The sequence below is a fragment of the Drosophila suzukii genome, chromosome 3 (genome assembly GCF_043229965.1).
Source record: "Drosophila suzukii chromosome 3, CBGP_Dsuzu_IsoJpt1.0, whole genome shotgun sequence".
Taxonomy (NCBI): Eukaryota; Metazoa; Arthropoda; class Insecta; order Diptera; family Drosophilidae; genus Drosophila; species Drosophila suzukii.
Window position 1 is genome coordinate 54,909,047 of NC_092082.1, and position 20,424 is coordinate 54,929,470.

Genomic DNA, 20,424 nt, shown 5'->3' on the forward strand with positions numbered 1-20,424 from the left:
ATAGTCGAGGTACTCGACTATAGTGTTCTTCCTTGTTTATTATAATCAGGTTGTACCAATTAGATTTGTGCAATTAAATTATCTTTGAGATCGTTTAAAGCTACTTTACCATTTTGACCTTCCAAAGTCTTTGTCAGAGGTTTTGCAATTTTTGCGTAGTTTTGTACAAATTTTCTGTAATAGCCGGTAAGGCCTAGGAAGCTCAGCTCTCAAATGTTTTTTAAAATTGGATATTTTAAAATTGTAGATATTTTTTCGGGGTCGGTTTTGATTACATTGTGAGAAACAACGTAGCCAAGAAATGTGGATTCTAATTTGAAGAACTTTGATTTTTCAATGAAAATTTTCATGTTTGCGTTTAGCAATATATTAATTATGACGATTAAGTCCTTGTAGTGTTGTTCTATTGCTTAGAAAATATAATAGTGTCATCCATATAAACATGACATGTATTTTCCTACTTGTTCTCTCAAAATAATATCCATTGCACGTTGGAATATTCTGGGAGCGTTCGTTATCCCAAATAGCATTCTCAAGAATTCATATTTTCCGTTTTTTATAGAAAATGACGTTTTTTCAATGTCTGGTTTTTTCATAAGAATCTGGTGAAACCCAGACTCTAAGTCGATCATGGAAAAGTATTTAGCTTTCCCAAGGCTTGACAAAATCATCGAAGGATCTGGCAATGGATATCTGTCCGGAATGGTGTTTTCATTTAGTTTTTTATAGTCCATAACTAATCTGAGTTTTGCGGTACCATCTTCATTAAAACCCTTTTTCGGTACCACTAAAACAAGAGAATAATAAAGGCTTTTGCTTGGTCTTAAATTTCCTTTATTCATCATGCGACTAACTTTAGAGTTTACAAAATCTGAAGCCGATAGAGCATAGGGATACTGTTTGCTACAAATAGCTCTGTCGTTTTCGGTGTTTATTTCACCGTGAATATCAGTCCTGAAAGGGACTTGCATGTTTATCCTCAAGTGCTCTTTATTGATAATATTTATTATCTCATTTTCCAAATCCATTCTTTGGTTTGGAATTGATTCACTTATAATGTTTATTTCATTGTTGTCGGATAATTCAACGACGGCTTGTTCAGGATATTTGAATCACAAACTTTTAGTTTTGTCGGATACTTCAACGACGGCGTGTTCAGGATTTTTGAATCCCAAGCTCGATTTGCTTTGATTTCCCTCTTCAGTCTCAGTTGTGATTTTTGCCTTTTCATCAAAGTATTTTTGTAGAATAAATTCCTTTAATGGAAGAATGGTTTTTTCTTCGGATAAGGAAAGTTGGTTAAAAGAACTGTCATTATCATAAATCAATTTTTCTTCTTTGCCCCCATATCTAATTACTCCTTTTTCTGTGTCAATTACAGCTCCTATTTTTTTCAATAGCTTGTAGCCTATTAGAAAGTCTGATTTTAACCCATCTATTTCATTAAATGAGTAACGCGTATAAAAGATCGTTACCATATGATAATATTTTATTATAAAATATCCATTAACCGTAGATACTCTTGTATATATGGGAAGTTCGATTTTGGTTTTATAAATCCCTGTTCTGATATAGCAGGAGGTTGCTCCTGTGTCAATTAAAATTTTAAGTTTTGTATTTATCTTGCTATCATATCGTTTTAAGTAGGGTAATCCTACTCCGCATTCTGGTCTAATAAATGGTCGTCTTCGATATTATTCAATAGCATAGTTTTATTTGCCGGTTGGTTAACCGTACCTGTTGGTTCTGTTTTGTTTTGAGGATGATTTTGCTGAGTTGTTTGTGTCTCTGGCTTTTTATTTTCATTCCACCTATTCTGATTATAAGTGTTATTGCTATAATTATTGTAATCGTGATTGTACTTTGGCCTATTCTGAATATGTAAGGATTCATCTACGTCCATCGGTTCTAGCTTGCTATGCTGAGCTCTATTGGGATTCCATTGATTATGGGAATTATATTGTGGATTATACTGTATGCCTTATTATTGTGATTATAATTAGTTCTATTCTGGCTAGAGGGTTGGGTAAACCTCAAGTTGTTAGTATTCGTTTGATTATTATTATAGTTATTATGGTTACTTTGCCTGGGTTTATTATTAAAGGTTTGGTACCCGTATAAGTTTGACTCATAATTCTTGCGCTGTAATGATGTGAAATTGTTTGCGAATTCGGCCCTCAAATTATTTCTTTCTAGTTCTTGTACTATTCATTCATAGAAAATATTTCATCTGAGATATGGCCGTTGACGCCAGTTATGAATACTCTTAGTGCTGTCTTTTTTGTTTTTCATTCATTTCAGCACTTAATGGTTTATTACTGCCATAAATCATAATGGTTTTATTTATCAGAAGAGTTAGTTTTTTATGAACTAGTCCATAATATTCCATTATGGACAGTTTCCCTTGACTTAGCACTCCTTAGTCTTGTTTAATTATTGTATATGAATGCGACGTTTGTCGCTAAAAACAAAGTTTAACCTTACCATTATGGCGTCAAAATTATGTACTGTTCCATTATGTGTTAGGGCATCGTTTGCTGTACAAACTATTTTGTTTGTCAAGATTGACATTGGCATGTTGCCCCATGGCTATTTCTGCTGATTCCCTCCAACTCACATATTTGTCTTCTTCACCTTTAAATTCCCTGACTGATTTGATAATTTCAAATGAAGTTTCACATTTAATATTTGGGTCAATGACTTTTACTTGAAAATCGTCAACCTTTTTTATATTTCGATTTAGTTGTGCTTTTAGACTCACGATCTCATTCCTTAAAGGATTCAAGTCATTATTGACAATATGTGCAAATAAATCGCTCACTTGGTTACTAGCTTGCCTTCTAGAAGCCGTTGCTGGTTGGGGTAGAGGCATGGTGAGAATTCTTTCAAAATCGTTAATTAAGTCTTCCACCTTGTTTGATTTTATTTAAATTTTATTGCTTATAATACTTGTCAAAATATAAGCGGTATACGCTCACTAATTGCTTTCTTTTCTTCCTTGGTTTAATAGATGTCATCTTTGTTCCTTTGATGATCCTGCTGGGGTCGTCCTTCTTGGTTGTTTTAGCGAGGGTTGGCCCTCAGCTCTTCCTTCGATTTATTTTTTGGTTGTAAATGTTTAGCAAGGAATTGTCTTCAGCTCTTCCTTCTTGTTGAATTTGTTTTTAGATTTGTAATTGTATTTGAATTTGTTTCTGAGTTGGCATTTTTTGTATCAGCTTTCACTTTCACAGTTTTTAAGTTTTTGTTTAATTTTGTGAATTGTTTGGTTTTTTCTTGAGTCCGTCTAGTTTTTTTGTTAAACAGCAAGTTTATTATGTCGAGTATTAATTAGAGGATTGTTGTAAGTAAAGGGAATTATTTTATTTATAAATTTCCTCGTGGCCCCACGTTGAGTGCCAACTAATTATTACACTGGTAAATTATTTTGAAAAAATTTATTTTTATATTTTATTCACTAAGTTACAACTTTTCCTTAATATCGTTTTTTATTTTACTGTTCACAATTATTATTTTATTGAACCGAGCTTTCGAGTCAAAAACGGACTGCCAGGCCAAGGGCCGATTACACCAGTTTACAACAAAAATTGACGAAATACGCGTTCAAGGAAACCTTTGATTAAGAAAAGGGCACTTACAATTTTTTCTATGGTACCAATTTTTTTTAAGTGTAAAAAACGTCCCCTTTTTCATTTTCTAACTCGAGTTCTGATAAACCGAATTCGGTCATCAAAAACTCATTTTACAGGTAATAGAATGCCCTCTAACTTTCTAATACACATCATTGATACAATTTCGGTTTTTAGGCGATTATTTTTAAAGAAGCCATTTATGCCAGCGTTTTGGCATTTTTTCCAACTTAGACGAAGTGTAGCTTCTAAACTAATGAATGGAACTCAATAATGTCTATAAGAAAGTAAAATGGCATTTTATTACCTGTAAAATGAGTCTTTGATGCCGGAGTTCCGTTTATCGGAACTCGAGTTAGAAAAAAATTGGTACCACAGAAAAAATTTTAAGTGCCCTTTTCTTAATCAGGGAGATGTACCTTACCGGAAACCAAAGGTTTCCTTGAAAGCGTATTTCATAGATTTTTTTTGTAAACTGGAGTTATCTGATAAGCAAACCTCTGTTTTAGAGAATTGTGGAACTCAGTAAGAGTTGGACAAAAGTTGGACTCAAGAGAGTCGGGAAATTGAATGATCAAATTCTCTGCTCGATTGCTTAACGGATTACTTTGTAGTTTTAGGGCTCGCCAGGTATTGACCGGATGCTTGTGTTTACTTTAGCTGGACCCAGCTTAGTTTATGTTAGAAGGACCGCGGCGCAATTGAATTTTAATAATGAAGCTGAAGTGGGGGAGCTAATTGGGATTCTGTGGGAAAGCTGAGTAAGGGGTTCCCAGCTAATAATTGCTTATAGGAAATTGCTTACGACTTGGGTAAGGCGGCTGGGCCCTTGAGCTGGAAGGCGTTGTCAGCTAAGAATTGTATATAAAGAGTTTCTTTATAAATTGGGTGAGGAGGCTGGGATCATGAGCTGGATAACTTGTATATTCTTGATTAGAAAAGCTATACGAGTCGGCCATGTCCGTCTGTCTTTCCGTCCCTATAAGCCCTGAGAGCTCGGAAACTATAGAGCTACAAAGTTGTGACTAAGCAATCAGATTCTAGGGGCTCTGAGGCAGCGCAAAGTTGTTTCAGAGAAGTGCCACGCCCAATTAAATCGCCACAGCTGTAGGATGTAGCTTTACCAGAAATATATAGCAGCAACTTTCTGCTTTAAAACTTTTGAGCAATTTTAATTTTTGTAAGGGTTATATTAAAAAACCAGTCGAGTGTGACTATACCCTACACTCCCCTACTTTTTAGACTAAACTTGTCTCAATAAGAAATAGTCCTTGAAGTATATTATCGAGGTATTTTAAAACACTAAAATTGGTCTGTTATTAAGATAGTATTAAGCAATCGGATATATTACCCATCAAAGCTGTAAAAGTATAGTCTTAAAAAAAAGTTGTAATAGGAATGAGCCGAACAATGAGTTGACACATTATACTCTTCCGTGTGCAGTCGCTTTATTGAACGCTCTATACAATAAACGATATTCCACGGAAAATAAGATTTATAAAATTCAAGAAAGTCTATAACCGCCTGATATATCTTCAGCTCTTTCACGAACAACACAACATAGTGGTAATAAACAAAGTTAACTCTGTAAATCAGAAAATAATTTCTTGCTGAACAACAAGTCCGGCCGTGCGTGCACCTTCAGTGAGAGACAATCGGTGCGGCAGCATCTTCGGAGTTGAAGAGAGAAAAAGATTGCCCCATCAGCTACGCTATCGCCGATAAGGCAGCTATTCACTATTGTCGATAAGGCAACAACTTAAACTTCAAAATTAAGTCTGAAAGATACAATACAAACACAACCGACAAATACACCTAGCATTTATCAAATCAAACAAAAAATATACTAAAAAAAAGTCATGGGTTCTTCTGCTCCACCCACTAAACGTACCCGCATATCGATCGAGGAACAAACCGAGAAAATTGAGTTGGCCTTTCGGGAAGCTGAACAGCGAATGCTCAGCCGCCATATTGATTGCTTGGATATAATCACCGGGGAAGTAAAGCAAATGGATGCTCGTGTCCTGACGTTGGAGCGCGAGGATGCAGATCTTCGCTCCATGAGGGTCCGAATGGGTGAGCGGGTTGAGATGCTGAACCGGGAGGTGGAAAATCTACAAGCAGCAGGTGAGAGGTTGGCTGCACTTGAGGCCAGGCTGGCAACGCAATGCAAGGAGACTAGCTCGTGTGACCTGAGGGTTCATGGAGTTCCCTATGTCGAAGGTGAAGATCTCAGATCTCTATCACAAGCTATGCTTCAATCTCCACCAAAAGTCTCCGATATCGTCCGAGCAAGGAAATCTCAACAAACTCATGTGGATCCAGTAATAATAATTAAAATGTTAAGCCCACGCGAAAAGAGCAAGCAGCTTGGTCAAGTCAGGATGTACAGGCGCGAGCAAAAGGAGCAACTTAGCTTGCCGTTTCTGGATTTTAATTCAGAAGCGATAATTTATGTTATTGAGCAATTGTTAAAAGAGCATTAACTCATCTTTAAAGAGGCTATGTGTATGAAGAAGCATAATCTCCTTACGGCTGTCTTTATACGACGCGGACTTGTCCACGTACGCTGCACTCGAAGAGAGGGTGTCCTTTGCATTAACAGTATGGAGGAACTTTCGTCCATTAATCACTCGCCTGATCCACTTTCTACATCTCTCACTAACGCTTCGACTGGATCTGAGGCTGATAGCTTTCGTTCTTAAGCGTATAAATAGTTTACTTTAAGAAATGTATAAGTTGCGCTTTGAATATCGGGATTGCGCCCCTAATAATTTTTGATAACAACAATGCAGGATGAGGAAGTTTGTTCCATAGCTAGTGACATGATAAAAAACTAAAAGTAATCATAAAAATGGTCTCCAAATTGTTCAGTCAAATGCACAAAGTCTGTTAAAGAAGATTGATGAGTTTAGATCCCTTTTCACCCAGTCTAAAGTCGATGTGATAATGTTTATCGGTCCGATCGTACTGGTCATGCAGGAGGTGTTGCTATATTTGTGAATGTGAAGCTGAAATGTAAACTGATACTTCAACAGCCAAGTGACAGTACTATCCCTTCAGTTCTGCAGTAGGGATGCGGTGACATGGCTCAAGGTTTTTTTGTCTTTTTTTTGTACCTAAAACGCTGTGCCGCTGTTGACGTCAGCAGAGAAGTCGGCGCGGCGTAGAAGACTGCCTACGAAAACGATCGCGCAACAAAGAGAGGCAGATATTCGGAGGTTCCCTCTCTTTCTTTGTCTTATAATCTGCATGCACTCCGTTATTTCGTTTGCGTCTCTTCGTTATGTTCGGCTAGCGACTAATGATTCGGCGGAAAAATTTTCGTGGCGCAGCGACATGTGAATGCCCTAATATTTTAGAAGCATTATTGTATATAAAAAAAAAAACTAATATTGTTTTATAAAAGTAAATTATTTCATTATAGTAAATTAAGTAAATCGAATTTACTTTTAATGTTATGCTTACGTATTATACATTAATATTACAATATAATTTTTTAGTTAATTTATAGAAATTGAGTACGTTAAAATTTATTTAGACATATTAAACATTTTAATATTACCATTTTTAGAAATTATACATTCGGATATTTTTCGCTTTAGAAAGGGTAGAGGTGCAGTGGCACGCGCCAACGGCGAAGAGAAAACAAAAGAAATCAAGTAAAGAGGTGAGAGGAAGACTTGGTTTGTTCTGTTTCAGTTATTGAGAGGGAAGCAAGCCATTTAAGTTGTGCGCAGCAGATTTACTTTTTTCGTTTTTTAAAGTGAAAATAATGAAGTCAGGTAAGTGTTACATTAAGTTTAAGATGTTGGGCATTGGTCTTAGTTTAAAGTACGTAAATTTTGAAGGTATTCAATGGGTTCCGTAAGACGAAAGATGATGATAAAATGTTGTGCGCCAATAAAAATCCTGCAAAGGGTGAAACACAGCTCTAAAAGGTAAATATGCAAATAAACAAATAAAACGCATTTTAAACATATGCCTAAACATTTGTTTAGGAGCGTTGGCCAAGGATTTGGATGACCCGAACAAAGGTTTAAGGAAGGCGATGACCAATGTAAAAAGCAAATTAACGTAATATAAAACTAGGCTTACTAACAATAATTGTTTTAACAGAAAACCTAAATAACACTATTTAATTAAAATAAATTGAATAGTAAATAAAAGTGTATGTATTTTAAATTATTTGTCATAAGTGAAAACTCATTGAAAAATTCTGATTTTCACAAGTGATTTCACTTGGGACGTGTCACCGGCACGTGATAGGCCATACGAAAAATGAGTATAAGGAACAAGTGAAACCCCGTGGGACTTCGAAAAATTTTTATTTGAATTTTCACTTGTGAAAATGCGGACATCGTATACAATTTTCTATATGGAGCGTCACTTGTTCTTCACTTGTGCAAGAGGACATGTCCCACGGGTTTCACAAGGTGATTCACAAGTGAAACTTTTTTTTTGGAACTGAAGGGATTGAATACATTCTATTAGAATTTTCCAATAAATTCTACGGAATAACCCTTCTAGGTTGCATATATAGACCTAATCTGACGATTGAATACGGGTCATCACTTAATGTTGTTTCAGACACTTCGTTGGAGTACACCGACAGCATATTGGCAGGCGATTTCAACAGCAACCTATTGTCAGAAAGCTATCTCGTGGCTAACTTTAGGTCGCTAGGTCTGAATTCCGTAAACGAGACGATCCCCACGCACTATAGCAGCCACTGTGAGACATTACTTGGCTTATTTCTAGCAAAATCATACATTAGACCAGGTTTCTGTACTAGCCTTCTCCAGACATGACCGAATATTTCTAACATACGACTTGACCTTCGAAAGGAAAATTATTTCTTTTTTGCATAGAGATTACAAAAATATAAACTATAATAAATTAAAAACGGAATTTTTTTGTTGTAATTGGTCATGCATTTATCATCTTCGTCATGTATATTGTCAATTAGAGGTTTTAACCAACAATGTACAGTATCTGTTCTACAAGTTTGTGCCCCTTAGAACAAAGACGATTAAGCCAATGCAAAACTCGTGGCTCAGTAGTGAAATTAAAAACCTAACCCGTCAGCGAGATGTAGTTTACCTCCGGTGGAAGCAATACGAAACCGATAAATGTTGCAAACATTACAAAAAAGCTAGGGTAAAAGTAAACAGAAAGATAAAATCAGCAAAGAGAGGGCTTTATAATATACAATTTAATAACTGTGTTAACTCAAAAGTCAGATGGAACAAACATAAACGGTTGGGTATTGAAAAATGTAAGAAACAGACATAGTCTGAGGTGGACGTCGAATTAATGAACAACAAGAAAGAACGCTATAGTCGAGTACCTCGACTATTAGATACCCGTTACTCAGCTAATGGGACCAAAGGGAAATGGATATATGCAAGCAGCAATACGAGATTGAAATGCGCCACCTACCGGCGGTAGACAGATTTAAGACTTATGGGCGTTAGAGTAGGCATGGCCAAATTTTTTTTTGGATCAATAGATAGGTATTGACGAGACCAATACATTTCAGTTAAAATTTTTATCTAGCATGAAAATTGTAGGCGCCACAAATTTGGGCGGCTTGTGGGCGTTAGAGTGGGCGTGGCAAAATTTTTTTTTGGTCAATCGATAGGTATTGATGGAAACAATACATTTCAGTTTTATTCTAGCATCAAAACTGTAGGAGCCACAGTTTTGGGTGTTTGTGGGCGTTGGAGTGGGCGTGTCACTTTGCTGAAACAAACATGCGCTGCGCAGGAATCTCAGGAATCTGCATGCCTAATACCAGTATTGTAGCTGGTATAGTTTCCGAGATCTCAGCGTTCTTACGGACAGACGGACAGACGGACATGGCTAGATCGACTCGGCTAGTGATCCTGATCAAGAATATATATATACTTTATGGGGTCGGAAACGCTCCCTTCTGCCTGTTAAATGCCTGACGAATCTAGTATACCCTTTTACTCTACGAGTAACGGGTATAAAAAGTTTTTGGAAATGGAGGAGTTGAATAATTTCCCACAAATCTCAGCAGCAACAGAATACGCGTAGTAACGGCACTGTGGAAAGAGAGAGTTTGGAAAATTCAGTTCAAGAGAGTTTGGAGAATTTAGTACGAGAGAGCTTGGAAAATTCGGCTCAAGTGAGTTTGGAGAGTACGATAAAAGGGAGCTTGGAGAGAAACAGCGGACTTTGGAACTGCCATGCGCAGATCCCCAGAATTAACGGTACCAGGAGCCCTATATAAGTGGGCCCAGCGCTGGAAGCAGCACCAGTCGATCACAACCGTCAAGATCAGTCAAGATACCAAAGTGAACAGTCAGTCAACCAAAGAAACTACAAGGGAGCTACAACAAGTCGAGTCGTCGGAAAAGCAGCGCCGTGGGAGCCTACAGGGAGATCGCTACGTCGAGACATTCGGGATTGGGATACCAGGAATCTCCAGGAATTGAGACGCAGGTAGCTGAGGTCCAGAGGGCATCACACGGCTAGGTCAAGGCAGGCTGTTTATCCCTATCAACTAAGTCCTGGCGTTACGACTGGAGAATCCCGAGTATAACAAGCCAAAAGGGAGAGCGTTCGATTGGTACGGTCTCGAGTGGAGTTGTCCAGGAGAGCCGTACGGTTTCGACTCGTGAGGTCCCGGAACGGCGTGTCCGAGTCCCGAGTATAACAACCCAGAAGGGAGAGTGGTTGATCGGTACGGTCTCGAGTGGAGTTGTCCAGGAGAGCCCTACGGTGTCGACTCGTGAAGTCCCGGATCGGCGTACGCCCGAAACCCCGAGTACCAGAAGCCACGCTACGTCCAGCCGCGCAGCCAGGAGCAGTGCGCAAGACATTGTCAGCAGCAAGCCAGCCACCGCATAACGACAGACACGCAAGACAGATAGAGCCACAAGGCGTAGAAGCTAAGTAAAGCGCGAGGCACCTTCCTGGCGTTTAGCCTTGACTGTCCGCGCGGCCTGAGCAGAAACCCCAGTGGGACCATCCGGGACAAAGCATGGGACAGGCGGCGGAGTGTCGAGAGGAGTGATCCTGGAGAGCGCAGCCCCCACGGCTGACCCCCCTCGGGAGCTTCAAGGAGCTACAGGACTGGAGCACCGAGACAACGAGGATATAGGTCGTCGAGACAACCTTGACTGTCGGAGATACCAACGGCCACAAGTGGCGATATCAAGGCCATCCAAGCTACCAAGTCTTTGTAACCCTACGACTACCACTACGAACCCATGAATTTTGTGCTTTCTCACTAAGCTACTGGGCGGTCACGTTAATATAAATTTGGTGGGACGAGCACACAATCTACTGAACTAGCCGCACGAATCTTAAAGCGAGCAAGCCACAAAAATCAGTTCGTTACATCTGGCGCCCAACGTTATGGTCCCAGCAGTGAAAGCAACTTAAACGGAATGGAAAAGAAGTAGATTACCGGCTTAAAAAGGAGGACTTCGCCAATGCCGCTCAGAGGCTTAATGTCGCCTTGGACGGCAGATTAAAAGACATGAGAAAGGCATCATCCGAGTATTACTCAGAAACGGATAATGACCCACAACTCGTTGACATCTGGGCCGAGCTGGAAGCTACATACCACGACAAAGCCGGCCCGAGCATCACGTTAACGAACGCCAAAAGGGACAACTTAGTGGCAAGCCTGAGCGTTGACAACCTACAAAAGGAGGCAAACAGGAGAGAATCAAGCCAAGACAGGAAAATAACAGCGCTGATCTCGAGACCCAGTCAATCAGACTGTGCAAGGATCGCTAAACAGCTCCGCGAATGGTCGTTCAGGTTCGACGGGGCGGAAAAACCGTGGTATGTGGTGGTATGGTGGTGGTGGTATGGTCCGCCAACACATACGGCTTGGAGTTAGACATGATTCCCCGAGCGATGCCTGAATTGCTTAAGGGAAGGGCTCTGAAGTGGTTCATCGCCAACAACAAACAATGCAAAACCATGGCGGAGTTCATAGATAGTTTCCACACATACTTTCTACCGAGAGACTTCTTCACCAGGCTGGCGGATCAGGTCAGGCAACTGAAGAAGGGCTTCAGCGAGTCGTTCAAAGACTACATGATCGACATGCAGACGATGGTGAGGCCACTTAATTATTCCGCGAAAGATACCCTAAGGATCATCAAAGAAAACTGCACCCCAAGTCTAAGGATCTTGCTAAGGGCGTACAAAGTGCCGGACCTGGACACGCTGATGATATTAGCAGATGAGTATGAAGAACTCGAAAAGGAGCGGGAAGCGTTCGCACAAGAAAACAAATTCTCGAAGACCATAAGATGCATAAGATGCGAAGAGTCAGGAACCCAGGAGACACGGGGAAACGACCAATGGTCGCCACCTAACCAAGTCACACGGCAGCAGGCAACAGGAGCACCACGCGGAGGCCAATGGACACCGCCACAACAGCAACAGATGCAGCCAGCAACACAAAGACCTCGTGAAACGACACACATCACAGATCCCCACGAGGCCTGCCGAAAGTGCGGTGGCCATGGACACTGGGCGCGGGGGTGTCGGCACCAACGCTTGTTGTTCTGCTGGGTGTGCTGGAGAGTAAGCGACAGGAGGGTCGAATGCTGCCAGGAGACGGGAAATGCCCATCGATCTCAGCCGCAGTAAGGGGAGTGGGGGTCGCAATATGCTACCTCTCCAAACTAACGGGAAAGCTGATCGAGGAGGAGCAGCAGTTGTCCGCAGCGGTGACAATTGGTGGGGGCACATACAAGGCCACAATCGACACCGGGGCAACAACAAGCTTTATAAGCAAGGAACTGGCGGACAACCTGGCTGCCCTCGGGAAGATTACGTGGATACGACGGCAAGTTATGTTGGCAGACGGGAGATTTGGCGAAATCGATGAGCCGCTGGAGGTGGAAATCGCGTTCGGGAACAAGCGACTGAGCATGCCTGACACATGCCTGTGTCCGTGTAAGTAATAAAATGTTGTGGCTAATTGAAAAATGGGCATGGGAAAATGGCTTGGGCATAAATCCTAAAAAATCGAAGTGCTTGGTAATTGGTAAAAAGTAACTTTCAACAATTTCACTTCAAAAACAAGGAAGAACGCTATAGTCGAGTATCTCGACTATCAGATACCCGTTACTCAGCTAAAGGGACCAAAGGGAAATGGAGATATGCAAGCAGCAAATCGAGCGAATTTAAGCGTTATGGGCGTTAGAGTGGGCGTGGCAAAATTTTTTTGGATTAATCGATAGGTATTGACGAGACCAATACATTTCAGTTAAAATTTTGTATCTAGCATGAAAACTGTGGCCGTCACAGGTTTGGGCGGTTTTGGGCGTAAGAGTGGGCGTGGCACATTGCTGAAACAAACTTGCGCTGCGTAAGAAGCTCAGGAATCTGCACGCCAAATCTCAACAGCCTAGCTCCCATAGTTTCCGAGATCTCAGCGTTCATCCGGACGGACAGACAGACGGACAGACGGACAGACGGACATGGCTAGATCGACTCGGCTAGTGATCCTGATCAAGAATATATATACTTTATGGGGTCGGAAACGCTTCCTTCTGCCTGTTACATACTTTCCGACGAATCTAGTATACCCTTTTACTCTACGAGTAACGGGTATAATTATATATAAACCATACGCCGATAAGCTATGAAGTGAATGCAGTTAATCTAGGGATAACATTTAACAATACTTTATCATGGAGCAACCATATAGTCAAAGCGACAGGGCGTACTTAATTTTCATTCTCTAAATCGTTCCTAACTGAGGAAGTAAGACTGTTAATCGCCAAATTTATCCTCCTGCCCACTCCCTTTTACGGCATAGACATTTTTGGAAATTGTGATGCGCGGGAATTGCGCACATCAACTGTAGCTTTTAATTCAATTAAGACGTTTTGACCATGTATCAGAACTGACATAAGAAATACTTGACCTTAATTTAACCTCCTGGATCGATCTCAGAACTTAAATATTCTTTCACAAAGTAGGGACGAGTGGAGAACCAAATTATCTTTTCAATAAACTTAGCCCAGCCACATCTTTAAGAACCAAAAATTACATATGCCCTCGAATACAAACACTGTGTTCGAGAAGGCAATTTTTCATAAATGGTAAGAGCGCAACTCAATTTTGCAATTGGGAGCGCAACTCAACTCAAATTGTTTAAAAATTTAAAAACAATAATAACTTAAAATTATAAACTCACTGTGACCAGCGCGATAATTATAAGTGTGCACTTGTAGCTCTGGGATATAAATATAATTAACTTAAATTAAAAAAAAAAATGGGAATAACCTTTCAAAAATTTGCAGGCAGGTATTGATACAAAATGATTTTATTTCAAATGTATTCAATTTCCCGCTGTAAAGCCTATTGAGGTGACATTGTCATTGAATGAACAAGAACAAAAAGAATGTAAAACTCTTATTTTGGGTTTTGTTAAGGTCTACATATAATTTCTTCTCAAGATAAAAAAATTGATATTATCAAAATAAATTTTATTTTATTTATATTACAAAAAAAACTCGATACTATAAATATAAAGTCAATATAAATTTAATATGACGCTCGATCACACCTTTTTCTCACTTACATTTAGTGATTATATTTGGCGCTCTCTTTCAGACTTACACAGGAAAGGAAAAGCAGCCAGCGAAATTAATGACTAATTAACTTCTTGTTGTATAAGAATGTAAAGTATGAGATTGTAGTTTAATATCAAATTTATATTGATTATATTCAAAGCAAATCGTATAATGTTTTATTTGTGTGTACAAGTCCCAACTTACCTGAATCCTATTATTCGGAAATCATTAAGATTAAGTTTAAAGTTGACAATATTTACAGATAGCTCAGCGTAAATGATAGTATTCTCCAATGACCCAATAATTCTTCCTAGTCCTTCTGCTGCCATAACTTTTAGCATAAAGTTGTATTCAAACTGTTAAATTAAAAATTTATAGCATTAACAATAATTTAATATTATTATTATTATATTCTGTTAGGCTGTAAGGAAAATTTTTGGGGCGAACATATTATACCCGTTAATCGTAGAGTAAAAGGGTATACTAGATTCGTCAGAAAGTATGTAACAGGCAGAAGATAGCGTTTCCGACACCATAAAGTATATATATTCTTGATCAGGCTCAATAGCCGAGTCGATCTAGCCATGTCCGTCTGTCCGTATGAACGCTGAGACCTTGGAAACTATAAGAGCTACAATACTGGGATTAGGCATGCAGATTCCTGAGATTCCTGCGTAGTGCATGTTTGTTTCAGCCGAGTGCCACACTCACTCTAACGCCTTTAAACCGCCCAAAACTGTGGCTTCTTCAGTTTTGATGCTAGAATATAAATTTTAACTGAAATGAATTGTTCTTATCAATACCAATTGATTGACCTTCATGTTTGCCACGCCCACTTTAATGCCCACAAGCCACCCAGCTTCCGTGATATCCGCGTTCAAATGTACGATTTTTTGAAGTTTGTGTGCGGTTTGTGGGCCACAAACTGCCCACAAACTTCAAAAAATCGTACATTTGAACGCGGATATCTCGGAAACTTTCAAAGATAGACAATTGGGATCTCAGATTTAGATTCCGTAGCCTTGTGAACAGCGCTAGTTTGTTACGCGAACATGCCACGCCCACTATAACGGCCACAAGCCAATCATACCTGTGGCGCCCACAATTTGTATGCTAGATACAAAATTTTAACGGAAATGTATTAGTCTTGTCAATACCTATCTATTGACCAAAAAAAGTTTGCCACGCCCACTCTAACGCCCCTAACCCTTAAATCTGTCTACCGCCCACATGACCAGGGGTAGGTGGCGCATTTCTTGCTTGCATATCTCTATTTCTCTTTTGTTCATTTAGCTGAGGTATCTAACGTAACGGTAACGGGTATCTGATTGTCGAGGAACTCTACTATAGCGTTCTTCCTTGTTTTTTTTTTCTATAGATACGAGGCCTAAGCTTAAACTAGATACCAGTTTTAATTCTACTTATTTGTAAACAGAGGTCCAGAACGGATTTCTTTGACGTTCATGACGAAAGGAATCTTTGCATTTCGCTTCTAAGTTTTTAAGATTTTGGTAACTTTTGAAGTAGTCGGTTATTAAAGACTTATTATTTTGGAGATAGAACGCTATAGTCGACAGCCTCGACTATCAGATACCCGTTATTCAGCTAACAAAAAAAGCGCCACCTATCCTTCACTTCAGTCAACCCTACGAGATTTTACATATTTTGTACATAACGTGAAACCTAGGTGTGCTAGTCAAATTTTGTATGCATCTGTACGAATATATCTCGATCTTTCTCATACTCTATTGAGTTTGCTAATTAAATATAATTGTTTGGCTATAATTTAAAAACGATTGGTACGATTAGAATAATTTTTGGCATTTAGATACGAACAAAGTCTGATTTTAATTCTTTACAAAATATTACTTCTAGCTCCCCCTAGAAGGGTTTGAGAGTTATTGGCGATTGTGGGCGTTAGAGTGGGCGTGGCACCCTGCTGAAACAAACAGTGGTTATGAAATTCTTCTAAAAATAAAAGAAATCAACTCGGCTGAGGAACTTGTGAGATGGTTCCAAAGTCGCCTAGCTGGGGCAACCGAGCGGGTCGCAGGTTGCGGATAGCGGACGACCTCTCTCGAGGTCAACTGTGAATAAGCTGGTGGGATAAGTCAAACACGGTACCGTGGACGGAAAACCCCGGTAAATAAACAGTCCCGGACAGCCAGCGGGTATTTTGCAACGAAGCAATACCGACGATGCGAGTTGTTCAGCCGCATCTAAATAGTTGCTTTACACAAACCCACTCCCAACACAATACCTACCCAACTCCCCTCCCAAACAACATCTCACTCCGGGCCGGACTACGGTGTAATACGGACCGTGCCAAGAGTCAGCCTGGCTGGGGGCCCGGATCAAAAATAGCCCAGTCTCAATCGGTGTGCTCAGGGACATGGCGACCCCCTGTTCTAACTATCGCCTTACCCGGGCATCGCGGATCTCTGCCCGGGCGGACTTTTCCCCTTCTCCGCAACTCGTGGGACCAAATTATGGAACATATCAAGAAAACAAACAACACAACACAAAACACAGAGATGGGTACTCTTAAAAAACCCATGGATAAGACGAACACTGGTTCCACCTTCCATACCAGCACGCCCCAGAAAGGGCCGCATCCCAAACTGGGGATGATGGGTGGCAGAAAGCCAACCGCAAACGTCTCCGCGACGTGCGCATCTGCGTCGAAAGCAACGGTAGGCACTGTCAAGGCGCTTGGGCCACCCGCTGGTGCAAAATATACATACGCAGAAAGGCGGACTGCCTCCCAGACTCTGCGCTCACACACCAGGAGCACCGTTGCCACGCCTTCGCCTGAATGGCTAAAGAAGGTAGAGTGGGCAAGGAAGGTGCTCCCAAACTACGGGCAGGAAAAGCCCACTCAAGAGGCGACTCAGGCGAAAAGGCGGCGATCCCTCGAACTACCCGGGCCATCGGCGAAGAGATCAAAGATCCAGCCATCGGTCTCTTTCGCCGAAATCACGAAGAATCGTGTACTACTCGGCCTGATTGACAGGGGAAATCCGGAGAGCAGGATCCCTAGAAACAAGTGGAAGGCAGTGAAGTCCAACCTTTCCCTCATTTGCCTGCGCATGGTACGAGAGAAGCCAGGCACCTCGCCCTGTTGCATGGACGCGGGCTGGTACCAGGGCAGCGTCAAGGTGGTAGCATGCGACAGTCAGCGGTCGGCTGATATGTACAAAGAGGCGACAAGCAAGCTCGGCGAGGTTTACGAAGGGGCGAACATCGTTGCGCTTGACTGGTGCGATGTCCCCAGTAGATCCCGAGCCAGGATCTGGATTCCAGCAGCGATCAAGACGCCGGAGGACATCCTCTTCATGTTGCAACAATGCAACCCGCACCTCCCCACGAATGACTGGAGAGTCGTCAAGGTGGAGGAGCATGAAGGGGATGTCAACCAGGCGGTTTTGGTCCTGAACAAGGAGTCAGTAGCTCCGATCGAGACTGCTCGTGGAGTGCTGAACTTCGGGTTCAGTGCGATACACATCAAAGTGTATAAGGGCGACTCCAACGCCGCTAGCAGCTCTGCCGGCAACCCAGCCGAGCAGGTGCTTGCTGAGGAGTTGGAGGCACCTGGTGGGCCGGAGGACGGCTACTCTACCGATTCGTCGCTGAGCAGAGAGATGCGTGCGCTCGGACCGGCAATCGAGGACGTGGACCTCAGCGACACAGAGGAGGCCGACGTCACTGTGGTGGAGGTTGAAGCTGTAGATGTCACTAAGACTTCTACAAATAAACCTTCACCACAGTAAAGCAGCGTCTGCTGCACTTCTGCTTCGCCTGACAGAAGGCGGAGCAGACCTAGTCCTCGTACAGGAACCTTGGGTTGTAGGAGGCAAGGTTGCTGGACTAGGAACAAAGGAATACAAGCTTATGCTTGACCCCAAAGAAGGTAAAATTCGAACCTGCATATTAGCCAAAAGGCATCTTAGTATATTTCTACTTCGCAATTACAGCAACGGAGACAACACCGCAGTAAGCCTGGAGCTGCAGAGTGGCTCTATAAGGGTTCTATCGGCCTATTTGGCCTTTGAGAAGGAAAACCCCCCAGATGCGCTGGTCAGAGGACTAGCAGAGGAATGCGAAACGCTCAAGTACGGATTGGTAATAGGCTGTGACGCCAACGCCCCTCACACCCAGTGGGGTTGCCCTAACAACAACGACAGAGGTGAGTCTCTTTTTGATTTTATTCTAAATTCGAACCTATTCTTATGCAATAGGGGCAATGCCCCTACTTTCATAACTAAAGCTTGCCAAACGATCATAGATCTAACCTTGGTATCAGATTCACTCGTAGGCGCAGTCAAAAACTGGGCAGTCTCTGACGAGCACTCCTTCTCGGACCATAGATTCATAGAAACCGTATTGTCCCTTGATTCGCCCTTGCCGGTCAGCTTCGCCAACCCCAGACGAGCAGACTGGCACAGGTACAAAGAAGTTCTGACAAATATCCTCCCCATGGAACCGTCAGAAAGCATCACAAACCCACATGAGCTGGACGAAACAGTATACAAGTTCACAGAGGCATGCAACACTGCCTTCAAAGTGGCATGCCCCACAGAGAAACCAAGAGGAAGGAAAAAACCCCCCTGGTGGACCCAACAACTATCTATCCTCAGAACCAACTGCAGATGCCTGTTTAACAGAGCAAAAGCGGGAAATGAGGACACCAATTGGCTGAACTACAAGTTTGAACTAGCCTCTTACAAAAAGGCCATTAGAAGAGCAAAACGAACGGCATGGCAGACCTTCTGCTCTGACATAGAAAAAACAACTGATGCCGCTAGGCTCAGGAAAATACTTTCTAAGACAGCCGCGCCTTTGGGCTATCTTCAAAAAGCAGATGGATCATGGTCAGACTCCAGTAAAGAGTCCTTGGACCTGCTCCTAGACGCTCACTTCCCGTGGAGCCAACAAGCAGGTCATCCACCTGAAAGAGGAACAGGAGAGGGAATCGAAATAGATCCACTCCTATCAGACCGCAACATGAAATGGTCCATTCATAGCTTCAAACCATACAAATCGCCGGGACCGGACGGGATAACACCGGCTCACATCCAGCAAGCAGGACAAATAGCCATAAACTGGTTGAAAAAAATCTTCCAATCCATCCTGGCGGTAGGAGAACTACCAACAGCATGGCAAGAAACAAAGGTGGTTTTCATTGCCAAGGCAGGGAAGGCCACTCACACCACAGCAAAGGATTTTAGGCCAATAAGCCTAACATCATTCCTGCTTAAGAGCTTTGAAAGAATGATAAGCCTACACATAAGGTCCACCGTAGGCCCGACACAAATATCAGAAGCACAACACGCTTACACCAAAGGTAAGTCAACCGAATCGGCGCTACACTTGGTGGTAAACAGCATCGAGAAATCACTCAACATCAAGGAATACACACTGATCGCCTTCCTGGATATAGAGGGAGCCTTCAATAACGTGCTTCCCACCGCTATAACAGAATCTCTCACAGAACTAGGGGTTGAGCCGCCAATGGTGAGACTAATCCACAAAATTGCTGATAAGCAGAATGGTCACAGCCACACTAGGGACCTCAACCCAGACTAGACTAGTGAACAGAGGCACCCCGCAAGGAGGTGTACTATCACCCCTCTTGTGGAATATCGCAGTAAATAAACTACTGCGGATTCTGGAGGGAGGAGGCTGTAAGGTCGTGGCATACGCAGACGACGTCGTCATCATCTTTAATGGAAAATATCCACAAACACTTTGCGATCTTATGACCGCTAAACTTAAAATGCTATCGGAATGGACGATAGCGAGCGGACTCGGGGTAAATCCCTCGAAAACAGAACTTGTTCTATTTACGAATAGGTACAAAATTCCTCAACTTAACCCACCCATTTTAAACAATTGTAATCTCTCCTTTAGCGATCACGCCAGGTACTTGGGGTAAGTACTAGATTAACGCCTCAAATGGGGCTTAAACAACCAAGAGAGAACCAAAAAAGCGACCATTGCACTTTACTCCTGTAAAAAAGCAATCGGGCTAAGATGGGGCATGTCCCCAAGAATAGTTAACTGGATATACACAGCGGTAGTCAAGCCAATCCTACTGTACGGAGTGGCTCTGTGGTGGACCGCCTTACACAAACAATGCATACTGACTCCTCTAAACAAAGTACAGCGAATGGCGGCTTTGTGTATTAGTGGAGCCCTTCGAACCAACCCGAATG

The 20,424-nt window shown here is 41.8% G+C and overlaps 1 protein-coding gene across 4 annotated transcripts in view; it reads right to left on the reverse strand.

Annotated features, from left to right (window-relative positions):
- Positions 1–20,424, reverse strand: part of LOC139353068 (uncharacterized) — a 569,019-nt gene that overhangs the window by 251,053 nt on the left and 297,542 nt on the right. For all 4 annotated transcript variants that reach the window (XR_011604200.1, XR_011604199.1, XM_070996270.1 and 1 more), the window contains one exon: positions 14,414–14,565. Coding sequence is in view for 2 of the 4 variants with exons in the window: in XM_070996270.1 (XP_070852371.1) it covers positions 14,414–14,565 (152 nt within the window). In the remaining 2 variants the exon portion in view is untranslated. The remainder of the gene's footprint in view (positions 1–14,413; positions 14,566–20,424) is intronic.